Source organism: Penicillium odoratum (genome assembly GCF_028828045.1).
Source record: "Penicillium odoratum strain IBT 22623 chromosome Unknown utg000002l_segment0_segment0, whole genome shotgun sequence".
Taxonomy (NCBI): Eukaryota; Fungi; Ascomycota; class Eurotiomycetes; order Eurotiales; family Aspergillaceae; genus Penicillium; species Penicillium odoratum.
Genome location: NW_026643144.1, coordinates 581143 through 595309, shown reverse-complemented (window position 1 = coordinate 595309; position 14167 = coordinate 581143). Strand labels below are relative to the sequence as shown.

At 48.8% G+C, this 14167-nt stretch overlaps 2 protein-coding genes across 2 annotated transcripts; both read left to right on the top strand.

The window, feature by feature from the left end:
- Nucleotides 1–531: 531 nt before the first annotated feature.
- Nucleotides 532–9185, top strand: N7520_002265 (glycosyltransferase family 4 protein; the record flags this gene model as incomplete). Its single annotated transcript, XM_057136200.1, has 5 exons — nucleotides 532–600; nucleotides 691–780; nucleotides 828–7758; nucleotides 7805–8475; nucleotides 8523–9185. The coding sequence occupies 5 exons, from the start codon at nucleotides 532–534 to the stop codon at nucleotides 9183–9185; spliced, it is 8424 nt and encodes a 2807-aa protein (XP_056998886.1).
- Nucleotides 9186–10791: 1606 nt separating this feature from the next.
- Nucleotides 10792–13582, top strand: N7520_002264 (uncharacterized protein; the record flags this gene model as incomplete). The annotated part of the gene is made up of 5 exons (XM_057136199.1): nucleotides 10792–11634; nucleotides 11692–11901; nucleotides 11968–12506; nucleotides 12555–12779; nucleotides 12826–13582. The coding sequence occupies 5 exons, from the start codon at nucleotides 10792–10794 to the stop codon at nucleotides 13580–13582; spliced, it is 2574 nt and encodes an 857-aa protein (XP_056998885.1).
- Between the last annotated feature and the right edge of the window lie 585 nt (nucleotides 13583–14167).

Here is a 14167-nt window from a genome sequence, read left to right as displayed (position 1 = left end):
TAAAGAATACAAATACGAACACATCAAATACAAATACCAGATAAATCGGTGTATCTTTCGGAAACACATGGCTTGTTAGCCTGGATCCACTTAGTACGGTCAGACCATGGAGTCTAAGACCGGAGTTGACTGAGACTTGCATGCAGACCTCGTTTAGCTGTAAAAATGGAAAAAAAAAAGAAAATTTAACGAACAAAAAATCAAAATCTATTTCTGTCTTTGTACTGGTCTATACCATTAGCCCCTAAGGGACCTTCGTAGCGAGACACCACTACATCCCTTACCAGTGGGCGCCCCCAAGCTTGTCGGGTCCGGACTCTCAATTCTGGATACCTAAGTTTTTTTTTGATTTTTGAATTTGAATCGATCGGTCTTCGCCGCACATACTAGACGTGTCAAGGTCGAGGTGGCGTTGGGCTCTGCTTTCCTTTTGTTTTATATACTTATTCCAACTCCCCGCTGTTCACTGATTAGACGGGGACCTTCTAACATTCGAATACGGGGTTTGGACCCTTCTTTATTCACGCCATCATGAGCCCTGATTATCTGGGTTTGAAGGCGACAGGATGGAGTCATATGACCAACACCTGGTGGGAGAAGGTGAGTTCATTCAATGTCAATGGCATGGCAATGCTATGGCAATGGCGATTGCAATTGATGAAAGTGTCGAAGATTGCTGACTTGACTTAGGTGTTGGCCATTGCTCTCCTGGCCACAATCGTTATTGGTTCTTGTTATATCATTTTTCAAATTAGCCGGGCGATTTACCGGCATTGGCGCGTAAGTTTGACGATCGGCATGAAGAATTTGCAGCTGACATTTTCAAGGCTCGACATGAACTCTCTGAAGTCCCATCTGCTGTTACAAAGTATATTGAAAAACTTAAGACAGAAACACCAAAGATCTATACACCAGCAGAAAAGAAGACCCCTAAATCTTTCGGTGTTTACCTTGGAAGTTTCTCCACCCCGCCAACTGCCGATCAATCACGGCTTTTATCGCAATGGGATGTCACCGTCCTTGACCCGCTGCAGACCGGTGTTCTTGATGCACTTGCTGAAGGTTGCTCTGCTGATCACATTCTTGCTCGTCTGGATGTTCGCAAGCTCGTCGCTACAGAGAGTGGCTCCCGCGATGAAGTGATCCGTGCTATTCACGTTCTCAACGAAACCCTGAATAACCTTAAGCGTCCTCAGGATGTCCAGGCTCAATTCAGTGGTGTACTACTCGCAGACTGTCACGCTCATCTCCAACCCGTTGTCTTGAACGAGGTGGTGAAATTCATCAATGGTCTCGGTTTGGACGTGTGGATGGAATTCGGCCCCACCGAGTTCCTCGGCGAACGCCAATGCCGCGAAATCGACTGGACTCCGATCCGAGGTGTTGTTTACCGCAATGGAACCATCCGAACAGATGGCGATCGCTGCAATTATTTCCATATGGAAAAGATGCGCACTGTTATGCGTATTGTTGCCGCCCAGAAACCCATCGGTGATTCTACGCTCGCCATGTGGGATACCGTGGACGATGGTGTTCAGCTTAGACATGATGTTCTCCACCGCAGTTTCAAGTGGTGTAATTACAACAGTGCTATGAGCTGGATTGCTCCCAAGGCTGCTTTGACCGATGCGACCATTGCCGCTACTACGACCGTTACCCATGAGCCAATCGGTGCTTTGATGTGGATGAAGAACGAGCAAACTCTTGAAGCGCACGATATTTGGCGACAGAATGAGGATATTGCTACTTCGCCCGCTGGAAATGACGATATCTACGACACCCTGGAATCTTTTGTCCCTGAATTGAAGACAAAACTCGCTTTGTTCGCTCCTCGTCCTAAGTCCGTTGCCAGCGATCAGCTGGTTACGATTGATGAGCTGCAATTGGCTGCCCCGAATGAACCTCACATGACCAACCCCTTCTCCATCTCTCCTGATGGCGAGGATTACACTGGTTTGGGATGTTTCCAGATGGGTCTGGATCTCACCGCAAAGGATATCAAAGATCTTCTCCAGGCCCAGCGCCAGGTCCGTGATCTCAAGCTACTGGCTCCTATCAAGCCGGCGGCTCTTCGCGACATTGCTGCCGAGCTTCGTGTACTCCAAGACTTTGGTGGAGATGGATCGCAAGCCGCTGGCGAGTTGAAAGATCTTCTCGTCACCTCTGATGGTACTGAGAACGACCGCATTCGCCTTTACGTTGGTTTGCACTCTGGTTTCCGCACTCGCATGGAGACTCAGGTTTGGGGCATGTATGATAAAACCCCTGGCTTCGGTCCACTCGACATCTACCTCTCTGGTAAGTGTGAAGAGGGCCGTACTGGTGCTATCCTGCACACCTACATGTCTAGCCGAGGATTCTCTCGTTTCCAATGCTTCATGGCTGAGATTGCTCTGGCCACTGCCAATGGTGCTCTCTCCAACAAGTGGCCCAATCTTTCTCCTCGCATCGCTAGTGATATCCAGCAGCTCTCTCCTACTGAGGCTTTGCTTTGGTTGAGACGTCTGTCAACTACACTGAGCAAGGACTGTGCGCACTTGACCGCCAATGTCCGCGCCTGCACTGAACACCAGCTTATCAAGGTTCCATCGCTTGCTCAGCTTCGTGCTCTGGGTTCTAGTGAATACCTGAGTGGAAGAGCATCCGCCGAGGACTTGGTTGCCGCTCGTCTCGCTTACTACCAGGACCAGGGCTGTTGGACTCCGGATGCCAATGCTGCCAAGGATCTTTTCTTGGAGATCAACACTCGCCTGCCGGAAGTCTTGATGGGACGCGACTCCCGCACGCTTGAGCTCCTCGCTGATGTCATGCAGCGAATTATCCAGAAGGGTCAAATCGACGCTGGTGTGGATATCCTCGCAACTGCCGTTTTCTGTGCTTTCCGTCGCATCTCCCTCGACGAGATCTACCTCGAGGTCCTCGACCGTAATCCTCTGCCAAACATTCACACTGTCCAAGCTTCCTGTTTTGCTGAGATGTACGCCCTTGGTGCTCGTTGCGAGATGTTCCTCGACATGACCCCAATGAAGCTGGGCAAGATCATCTCCGCTCGTTACCGCGAATACTGCAAGTCTCACCAGCCTACTCGACGTGGTGAGATCTTTACTGAGATCCCGACCGCCTACGCTTCTATGGATATGGACTTGAACCCTGAAGGTGACAAGATCTCTGCTCCCTGGTACTATCGTATTACCTTCCTCGGTATCTTCGCTCTTCCCGCGCTTATTGATATTACCATGTTGACGACAGTCGGTCGTGGTCTGTACCTGACTACCTTTATGAGTGACATCGACAAGACATTGGCTACCACCGCTCTCATGGTTGCACTTCTGATCTGTGGTGGATTCGGCAGCTGGATTACTTCCGGTGGAACATACTACCTGTATGCAATGGCTTTCCCAGCCATGGGCATGTTCATCATGACTCGCTTGATCGCTGGTCTTGCCGTCGTCTTCGTCGGTGGCATCATTGCCATGATCGTCCTTGGCTGCATTCACGGATTTGCAGCAGGTGTTCTTTTCTTCCTCTACTTCCTCTTCCTGTCAACCTACCTCATGCTCCTGTCGGTTCTGTCAATCTACCAGCTCCCTGGTTTCCATTTCCAGTCCGGCCGTACAGTCATTATCTGCTGTGTGCCGATCCTGTTCATTTCTCCCCTCATTACCTTATGGGTGGGTCATGACTCGGTCATCTACCTGTGTGTTGTTGGTTGTTTCGTCACAGCCCTCCTCCTAGGCGCACGCCGTATCATCTCCCAGTGGAACAGTTGGTACCTGAGCATTCCCACAACCACCGACGGAGAGGTTTTCGACTGGTACGTCAAGAGTCTGCACTCTCCCAGCCCGGCTTTGCTTAAGGAAATCTCCTCCACACCCGTTGCTCGCCAGGCCCTGGTAGAGATGGTGGACAAGGAGCGCAAGCGTTCATTCTGGACAAAGGCAACAACCGATCCCTTCGTTCGCAAGATGGCAGAGGGCTACGACTCCGCGCTGTTCCTGCTTGTCTGGTACTGTCGCTACTCGCGTACTCAAATCCCCCTTGCTTTCAGTCCCACGTGGAACTTGCAGATGAAGGCTGCTGTGGATACTATGGCGGATATGCAAAAGGGTATTCGAATGCACAATGCTTTCCTTCACTGGCGCAACACTGGTGCGGATGTCTGGTGCGGTATTCTCTACTTCGTCATCGCCTTGATTGACAAGTGGACTGCTCTGCTTACTGGCGAAGCTCTTGTGGGTCTTTCTACCGCATCGAGCTCCGAATACCGCCTATCCGTTGGATTTGGCTTGGGATACTATCTGACCGGTGCTGTTATGCTTGACGCAGTCTCTCAGCCACTGTGGACTGCCGTGACTCAGCGAACTCAGGACCCGATCTCCTCCTTGGACAGCTTGCGCGAGGTTCTTGCCACCAACCAAAAGGACAGAGAGAGACTCTACTGGACCAACCTTACCAAGTTCTTCTTCCTCCACATCTGGGGTGCATCGATCACTCTGGCCCTAATGTGGGCCTTTGAGGACAAGCGGGAGTCCACTATCATGTACCTTGCTTACCTTGGTGCTTACAGTGGTCTTCTGTTCTACCAGTTCAATCGTATCTTCACTGGTTCCGAGGCCGCTCGCTGTCTTGCTCTTGGATCAATTGTTGGTTTCCTCACTGGTCTCATCCTGCATGTAACTCTGCCTCCATTCACGTGGAGTAGTGTCATCGGTCTTGGTTCTGGTACATGGACGGCTGCTATCTACTCGATGTTCATGGCAAACATTGGTCTGCCTAGCTTCAAAGAGTCCGAGGTTCCTGAGCCCGTTAAGGTTGCACAACCGGCAACCTACACTTGTAGTTCTCTAGAACCTTACCTGGATATCTCTCAGACCACGATGGCACAGACTTTTGAGAATATCAGCTCTCTGGATGACGAGTTCCGCTACCGTTTGGATGCCTCAACTCACCCTGGATCTGAGGTCAAGAAGAATATTCTGTCCGGTGCCGGGTGGCGCAGCTCCCTCATGGTCCAAGCTGCTTTCCCCGACGCCGAGCGCCTTGTCAGTCAAGTTGTGCGTCTTTGGGAAACCGGCCAAACAATTGTTGAGTTTGTCTCTTCTGAGCATCTTCTTCAAAAGGAACAGAGAATCCGTGCTATCACTCGGCTGGTTGGTGACCAGCTTCGCATTTTTGTCGTTGTTGGCCCCGGTCTTGGAACGCAGGACTGGACTAGCAACATCCGCCGTAACTGCCAGGCTATCTCTGAGGCTGTTGTCCAATCCACTCTTGAAGCTAGGTTAGGTCTTTCTCACGACCACTCGATGATGTCTGAACTGTTGGTCATCGAGCACCGCGATCCCTATGAGCTGTCCATTCCTGAAGGTGTTAAGTACCAGCTTGAGCGAAACCCGACTGAGTGTGCGCGTGTCGCGACCCATGGACGTGTCACTTTCCTCCGCCATCTTCTTTTCGGTATTGATGCTGACCTCGAGTGGGACAGCCTCCCTGAAGCTGCCCGGTCGCTTCTGGTTCGCCGTTGCTCTGGACGTCCTGGTCATACTGTCGTGGATGAACTCAACTGGCTTCAGGCTAGAGCTAATGCCGAGGACCTCCAGGGTGTTTGCACATATATCGCTCGCTACAACCTCGGTGTTAGCATGTCGCTTTCTGTTAACTTCTTCGCCCAGCGCTGGATGGAGCACGATACTTACCCGGATTACCCCATGCTCATGGATAAGACCTACGAGAAGCCTATGGAGAGTCTCCTGCCTCCTCCTATTGGAGCCAATCTATCCTTCACTGAGCTCATGAAGCTTGCCTACACCCGCATGGGGCACAAGATAAACACAGTGATCAAGTTTACATTAATTTGCTTAGTTGCCGATCCTGAGTACCAGCGAGAGCTCAACTACGTGCTTCGCGGACAGCCAATCATCTTTGCTTACCCGATTAGCTTCCTCCTGAACACTATTTGGTCCTTCTGCAAGCTGCTTCAGAGAATCATTATTCCTCTTGTCCTAGTCCACGGCCGCAAGAATTTCTCTGAACTATACAAAGCCACCGGCGGTTGGAAGACCACTATCGAGAAAGACCGCATCGTTATTGAGAGTCTCTCTGGACCCATGACCTGTTTCTATCGGCCTTTGCCCGATCGTACCGCACGTCTTTACCAGTACTCTGGTAACCACGCCCAGGAACCTGAGGACCATTCACAACTCGTTGCTATCAATACCTACTCTGACAAGGTTATCCTGCGCCGTCGCGAGGAGTACAAGAACAAGGAGGTCATCAATGACTTTACATATGAGTACCCCGAAGCTGGTGGCAAGAAGCTTCCCATCCAGCGTCAATGCGCCTCCGGCGAGAACAGCGGTCAAGTCATCCAGTACGATGAACGCGGTTATATCGTCTCTGGTTCTGCTATGCAAGGTGTCAACCCCGTTCAATTCCAATACGAGTACCGAAAGGACGCCAAGTTCGATGATGAGCTCCTCAGTGGTGAATACACATTCCCTCACATACGGATTAAGGTCTCCTGGTGCATGCCTCCTCCCAACAGGCCCGAGCGCCTGAACAAGTGGATCCCCTACCCTCGTGTCAGTGAAGCCACTTTCATCCAAGGATCTGACGTCCACTACGCCAGATGGACCTATGACCACAAGTTCCACCCGACCATCGTTACCACTCTCAATGGAGAAGAAGTTCCGACTCCGATCATGATCCGGGAGGATTGGTTCCACGTCTTGGATAAGCCCACCAAGAGCAGTTTCCTCCACGACAACCCACTGTTCTTCTTCAAGTCATTCGAGTCAAACTTCATCACTCGTCTGTTGCGCTTGAACGTCCAATCTCGTCCTATCCCCACATCCCGCTCTCGCACGCACTTGTGGAAGTCCTGGAAGAATAGTAAGAAATTTGACGCCGTGACTACCGTTTGGCTTGATGAAGTCCTTCTCCGATCTGATCGTGTCCTTGGTCCCTACTGGCGCAACCGTGACTTTGGTCGCCTCGAGGCTGCTGGAGACTACATTGACGCACAGGCCGATACCATCCTCGCTCGTGTGGATATTGATCCCGACATCAGCTCATGGACTCCTATGGCATTCAAAATCAGCGATCTTTCCAGCTTCGGACAAGGTGGTGATTCCAGAATTAATACTCGTACGCTCTCAACTCAACTCCAGGATACGGACACTCAACTCCACGTTCTCGCCATGGATACCGCTACTTGGCCCAATGAACCGGGTGGTGTTTCTGCTTGTCGTCGCGACATGATCAACGATCTCAATGGTATCAGGTGGCACATTCTGTCCGAGAATGCCAATGATTACGGTGTGCCGAAGTTCCAGATCGAGAGGAATGTTCAGTCTTTGACTATTCTTCCTCAATGGGGTCTGGATTTCCTTAACCCCACTCATGGTGTTTTCCAGAACTGCCTTGATTCCGCTGTCGTTGAACGGGCGCAGGATACTCGGGTTAATGATATTGAGAAGCACTTTGTTCCTATTCTGACCAAGTTGGTTCGTTGTGCTCGCACGATTCACTTGACTCGTCGGCATATCGAGGAGGCTACCAATGCCCTTGTGGATTTGAATAGCTACTTTGAGAACGGTCGTAGCTGGAATGATGTTTGGATGAGCACTACTGTGAAAAGGGTTTGGCGCCAGCTTTGGCTGTCTGATGATGTTGAGGATGCAGTTCCCGCTTCCCAATGGTGGGATGCCGAGAAGCCGTCCCTGCAGCAGCTTGATAACGCTCTTGACATGTGGCATCGCTGTAAGTTGACTCCCCTCTATCGATTGAATCTCACTGACATGTTTAGACTTGTTCATCTTCTCCATTCCGGTTCCGGAGAGAATCCCCGACGTTTTCCAGGTCTCTCACCACTTCACAGGTGCTACCTATGGTGTGCTGTGCAAGGCTAAGCGCAAGTGTGCCCTCCATGTCTGGGATCACTGCGTCAGTTTCCGTGAGATGACCGTCTTCTGCTCCGCTGCCGTGTCTTTCGATTCCACTTTCGTCAACAGCACTCTCATTTCTCTCGGTCACTTGTCATGTGTTCTTGTCGAACACCACGCCGATGTGGTCCTCCCTTGTGCCGAGTACTTCAATCCTGGATGGGAAGTTGAGCTTGGAACTGCCGAGGGTGCCCTCCAGCACCGTCGCACTTTCGCCCGCAAGATCGACCCTGTTGTCAATGGTATCACGAACATGGAGAAGTACAAGCCTATCGAGAAGATCAAGACCAAGACACCTACTTGTGTCATGTTGTCCCACGTTCGCTACGTCAAAGATATCAAGACTGCCATCATGGCTACGGATCTGATAGTCAACAAGTGGGGAATCAGGGACTACCAGCTCCACATCTACGGAGATATGGAACGTGCCCCTGCCATCGCCTCTCAATGTCAAGAAGTCATCGCCTCCAAGGGTCTCAGCGAGCACGTCATTCTCAAGGGTCTTGGTAACCCATCGGTCGTCCTCCAGGATGCTGTAAGTATTTACCCCCCAGCACATTTAATTCTCACTAACAATAATAGTGGCTGTTCATGAACTCCTCCATCTCAGAAGGTCTCCCGCTCGCCATGGGTGAAGCTGCTCTAACAGGTGTCCCAGTCGTCTGCACAGACGTCGGTGCCTCCTTCTGTGTCGTAACAGACAGAGCAACAGGCAAACGATTCAGTGAAGTCGTCGCACCAAATGACTACGACTCTCTCGCTCGTGCCCAAATCCGCGTCATGGCTCTACTCGAACAATGGGCTCCCTTCGCCGAAGACAAAGAAGGAGATCTAGTACCCAAGCTGGAATTCCACCCCACCCCCGAAGAGATTCAGGCCATCACCGACCGCATGTACGCGAAGCAGGAGCAGCGTCGTGCACTGGGAATGAAAGGTCGTGATAACGTTCTCAACTCTTTCTCCAGTCACCGGTACCTCCGTGAGCACGAACAGATGCTTTGGCTGGGTAAATACCAGAGCCATAGCTACATTGCTCGGACGGCGCTTAACTCGGGCGCTTCAAGTGGTCTGTTTGTTAAGGAGAAGAAGATCTCTTTCCGGGCTTCTTACCTTTCTTCCACGCCTACTCTTCCAAGGACTCCGGATTCGTCGTATCACCCCATCCCTGCTAGGGCATGGAGGGCGTTGCGCGATTATCGACAGGGTGGAACGTCTGGAACTCAGACGCCGGTTTCACTGGCGTAGTCTTCGGACTTTCTCTTTTCCTTTTCCTTTTTTATTTCTGTCTGTTTTATAGCGTGTTTTTGATACCGATTGCGAGATCATCTCGTCATACCTCCATGGTTGTTATACTAGAATAATGTTTAGCTTATATTTACATCTACATCTAAAATAAATTTATGTCTATTCAAATTTGTCCCAGTAAAGTAGTGCTCCGATGGCTACTTGAATACCCTTGAAACGAGGTCATCTCACGGTTCACATAGGGTGGCAAGGATCCGTAGACCTTTCCAAACCGAACCATTTCAATCATTCATCAATAGGTTGTGAGCTCTCTACGACACGTTACAGCCGACCTCAAACCTCGAGCTCCTGATGAAGGTCTGATCATCTTTACCAACGCAGTACCAATCAACTTTTGAATCATGCTCGGCCCACAGAAGCGCCATTTTCGGATTTCCCAAATTCAGGCAATATTTCGCCGCATCATAATAACTAGAGATATTTCAGTGCACTAGGCATCAATTAATGATGCTACTAGGAAACCCCCAAATATCGATTTACTAGTCCCTCGGATGACGAGTGACCCAAAAAACGAATGACTCCTCAGTTATTGCGGAACGAGCTTTGGCTCAGGAGCCAAAAGGTCTAGCATGTTTTCACAATGCGTTAATTCGGCTGAAATTCAAAAATTGCTACCGAAGATCAAATCTGACTTTTCCCTATAAAATTATGACTTTTTTGCTCAAGTCATTGAGGCTGTTATATATTTTAGACTTAGTGAAAATACTATATTATTCTCTTTCAAACAAATCAAAGTACATACGACCATAGGGTGTGGAGAACAGGGCTTCCCGTCCGCTCAGCCGTACTTAAGCCACACGCCGGTTAGTTAGTAGTATGGTGGGTGACCACATGCGAATCCTGACTGTTGTATGTTTTTGTTTTTGTTTTGTTCTTTTGCGCTCGTCTTTCTTTTTCATCGACTCCGGTAGAAATGGTGTTTTTACTTTAGTCTTGAGGCCTGAATAATCGGGCAACCGTGTCTTCTATCGTATCTGATGTTATCGGGCCTTTATGGCTGCCATTTTCTCAGCGACCTGCATCGCCCTTTTGCAAGAATTCTCTGTGCCGAATCGTGCGTCCATGGCAACATCTAATGGATAACCCGGTTATTTTCTTGAAGACAGACCTGGCCTCAAGGTTTAGAGGTTCTGCGATATGTTGTTGGTTAGTTGGTTAATTCTTCGCCTCATAATAAATAAACCGGTAAGCGGCTAACACAAATGATCATTTATTCAGCTAGCAGCAGAGAGTATCGAGAGAAATCAAGTATTATTAGAGTCTTAGGTAGCTGTCATATTGCATTGGAACCGTGTATTTGGTGGTAATATGGGGCAAATGACGTAATCGCCACCTAGGCGTCAGCAGACCCCTACTGTATAAAACAATGACAGGCAGAAAGAAAGGACCAATCAGAAAATTCGCTGCGAGGAGATATATTATGCCTGTAATCCTTGACAATTCAATGTAAAATCTAAACCAATCATGATAGCAAAAAAGCTAGGAGGCTAAGTCTAGTTTATTTGTATGTCATTCAACAAGTGACGACCGCAAACATACATTCACAATGTCAAAAAACGCCAGCAATTTCAACTTTTCAGGAAACAATCACCCAGCCAGCGAGTGCACTAGAAAAGATCTAGAAGGACAGGATCATGAAGCAGAACAGCAAACACATACCCGGGTAAAACAAGACACAGGTCATCAGTATCAGCCAGGCCAGAACGGGGATGAACATACGCCATTACATCTTCATGGGACGCAGAATTATCAAAATAGTATCATTGCTCACGAAAAAACATCCATGACTCGAAATGCAACATACAGCCACTTTTATGATCATCTAGCGTCAGAGGATCAAGTTAATGATACCACCCTTCCAGCTGCAAAGCGAAATTTGAACGAGAACTCCTTTGTGCTGGGTGAACTACTTGCTATGGATGGGAGGCGCCAGCACTCAGAAGCCATATCAGACGATCAGGTCCATCATGATGCTGTCTCAACTACGATGCAGAGATTACATGACAATACCTGTGCTCTTGTTGCTGCTTGTAGTGCCCGCCCAGCGTCTCAGGCTAATGAGACGTGCGACCACATTAAGACACCACGAAAAGTTAACGATAATAACAATGTGTCTCCAACAATGCTAGCCACGTTGCAAGACCAGGCCTATATGCCGATTGGACATCCAATAGAGGTCATAAGGAAGCAATTTCAAGCAGAGAGCCACAAACTAGCTTACGAGGTACCAGAGACGCGCGGTGCTATCCAGACAGGGTACCCTAGTAGCAGCAATGCTGAAGTTACGAGAGACATTGGCTGGCACAAAGCAAACTTAGAGATACCCGATCCATTAATTGGTGGTTACACGAATGAAGAGCTTTTTGCGTTCATCAGACGTTTCAACAAGGTAATGCTTTGTTTGTCCCGATCAAAGCACTCATCGGACTGATATCTGGTTGATTAGGACATCTTCGATGTCAAAGCAGTGCCTATTGTAACTGCAAGTGGACTTGACCTCAATGATGCATGGTCTCAAGATCACGCTGGTGATAAAGTGGCTTTGCACTTACAGCGACTCTATTTGTCCGGGGTTCTCGGTATCGCAAGCCTTTGGAAGCATATCTCGCGACTTCGTTCCTGGAATGAAACTCTCCATACATCCATATTCTGCGGAGTACGTTGAACACAGATCCACCGCTGAGTGATACATGCGAAGCCACTTTTACTGACCTGAGATAAGATTTACTTCTCTGCATGGTTTTTCAATCTGTTAATGCCGCTTGCTCTTGGAACTTTGATACTGGTCGTATCTTCGGTGAAAGCCCGCAAAATAATCTGTCCTCCAGCACCGCGTGCTTTAGTGAACACTAGGACAGGTGAGATTCAGGAGCCGCAAGCAGGTCTTCTAGGTACTAATGACACCCTTACTGGTGCTCCTGAAAAGCAACTTCATGAAGCTGTTGAAGAGGAAGCAGCCAGTTTCGCTAAGAACATTCGACACAACCTTCAAAGAGCTGTCGGTATGCACTGCAATCCACAAAGCGACGGAGATGGAGATCCACTGGAAGGGAAGATACCTAAGCCTATCAGAAAAACAGTTAAAGCCATTCAATCTGCAGGTTCTGCACCAGGCCACGTCACTGAGTGTACAGGTCAAACTCAACAGCCAATGGAAGAAATTATATGGGCTGGAGTAAACCCAGAAACCATTACCAAAGCTCTAGACAATGCACCACATGCGATCGGAGAGCTAGCTGATAATTGGGAGAGATTTGCAAAGTGAGTCGCCTTGACTGTGCCTCGTACGTTCTACTGACGCAACTTCAGCGCATTGACACCAACACCGCCATTTTCTCGTTTTGCTTTCCTCAGGATTCTAGTTGTTCTTGTCCCTTTATTTCTGGTATCTCTTTTTGTCAACTATTATATAGTTTACAAGGGAACTGGGCTCGCCATTGGATTCGCCATTTTTGGCGATCCATTGCTTACACGCACAATGGCATGGCTCAAAAGAAATATCCCTAATTACATGGAGCTTGCACAGCCCAAGAAGTCAGTCATCTAGTTTCTTCTCCTCTCCAATGCTAATTACAAGTAGCAATCTACTTTACGGAGTTCCCACAAACACCCAGATCGCAATAACGCTCCTCCGCATCGGCGAGGCGCAGAAAACACCTCTTCCTCCTGTACCTATCTCGAAGCCCAGTGATCCAGATCGTCAAAATCCCATTGATGTTGAGAATATACCTCTCCCTGCCACCCACTCTGAGGTCCTAGATGCGGCCGTGCCTTCAGTTGTCGAGAAACCCCACAGCGAGGACAAAGAAGAAAAGCCAAAACATGAACACCTTTCTAAGCTGGCCCGGTTTTTCAAAGGCGGTGCTAAATCTGTTGTTGAGGCGAAACTCACCGTTGATCACGTTCGGGCCACAGCCGGTTCGCAGAAGGCGAAAGATCGCGTTGGTGTGTTACCTAAGGCGAAAAGCATTATCTATGCTGGGCCAAGCGAATATCAGTGTCGATTCGAGGGGCAAAGTGGTTGGGCAGTCATCACACAGTCTCCCAGATTAAGTGTGCTTTTTACACGGGATGACCCAAGACTGAAAAGCTCTAGAGAGCTGAAGCGAGTGTTTGAAATTGCCGTGAATGATATATACCGGCTTAAGAGGGCAACAGCTTTTGAGAATTCGGGACTCGAGGCAGTTGTGGCGTTATCGTCAGACGAGAAGTTACTAGCAAGCTTGGAGATTGAGGATGAGGATGAGAAAATTTGGAAATTAACCGTAGTACCGGAGCGAGATGAGTTGTTCAACCGCTTGGTCGCGGCCGGTAATCAAAGATGGGAGATCATGTGATTTAACTGCTGGTGCATCACTCACTACTTAAGCAAGGTTTCCTGTAATTGATACTCAGTCCCAACATGTGGAAAACTATCAGCAATTACTCTTTATTCTAGGATTTTGAAATATTGAGTGGTATTTGGTACCTGACCATTAGAACAGGGCCAGTCTCAAAATACCCCCGAAGATTCTAGAATACACAAAACCTGACATTTATTGACCCTACCTCACTCAACTGTGAGTTCCTTGTTATCATGTTCAGTGATTACTAAATATAACAAGATTTCGGCATCGATTAATCGCCGAAATATCTCCGCCCTTGGATGACGTCATTTGGCTGCCAGCTTCTGAATACGAAGAATTCAGTGTATGACGTCTAATATCCTGGAAACGGACCAACTCATTAGCAGACCCTGATTATCAAGGCTCTCGCAGAACTAGGTAACCCCACACGAATAGCCTATGACTTGATGACTTGGAAGTCACGTCATGTGGACAAATCAATTCCAGGAACAGCGAACTGCGACATTATAACTTGGGGATCCTCGTGATTATAAAGTCTCATGCTCCTGCTGATCTATCGTCAATTAATTAACATCA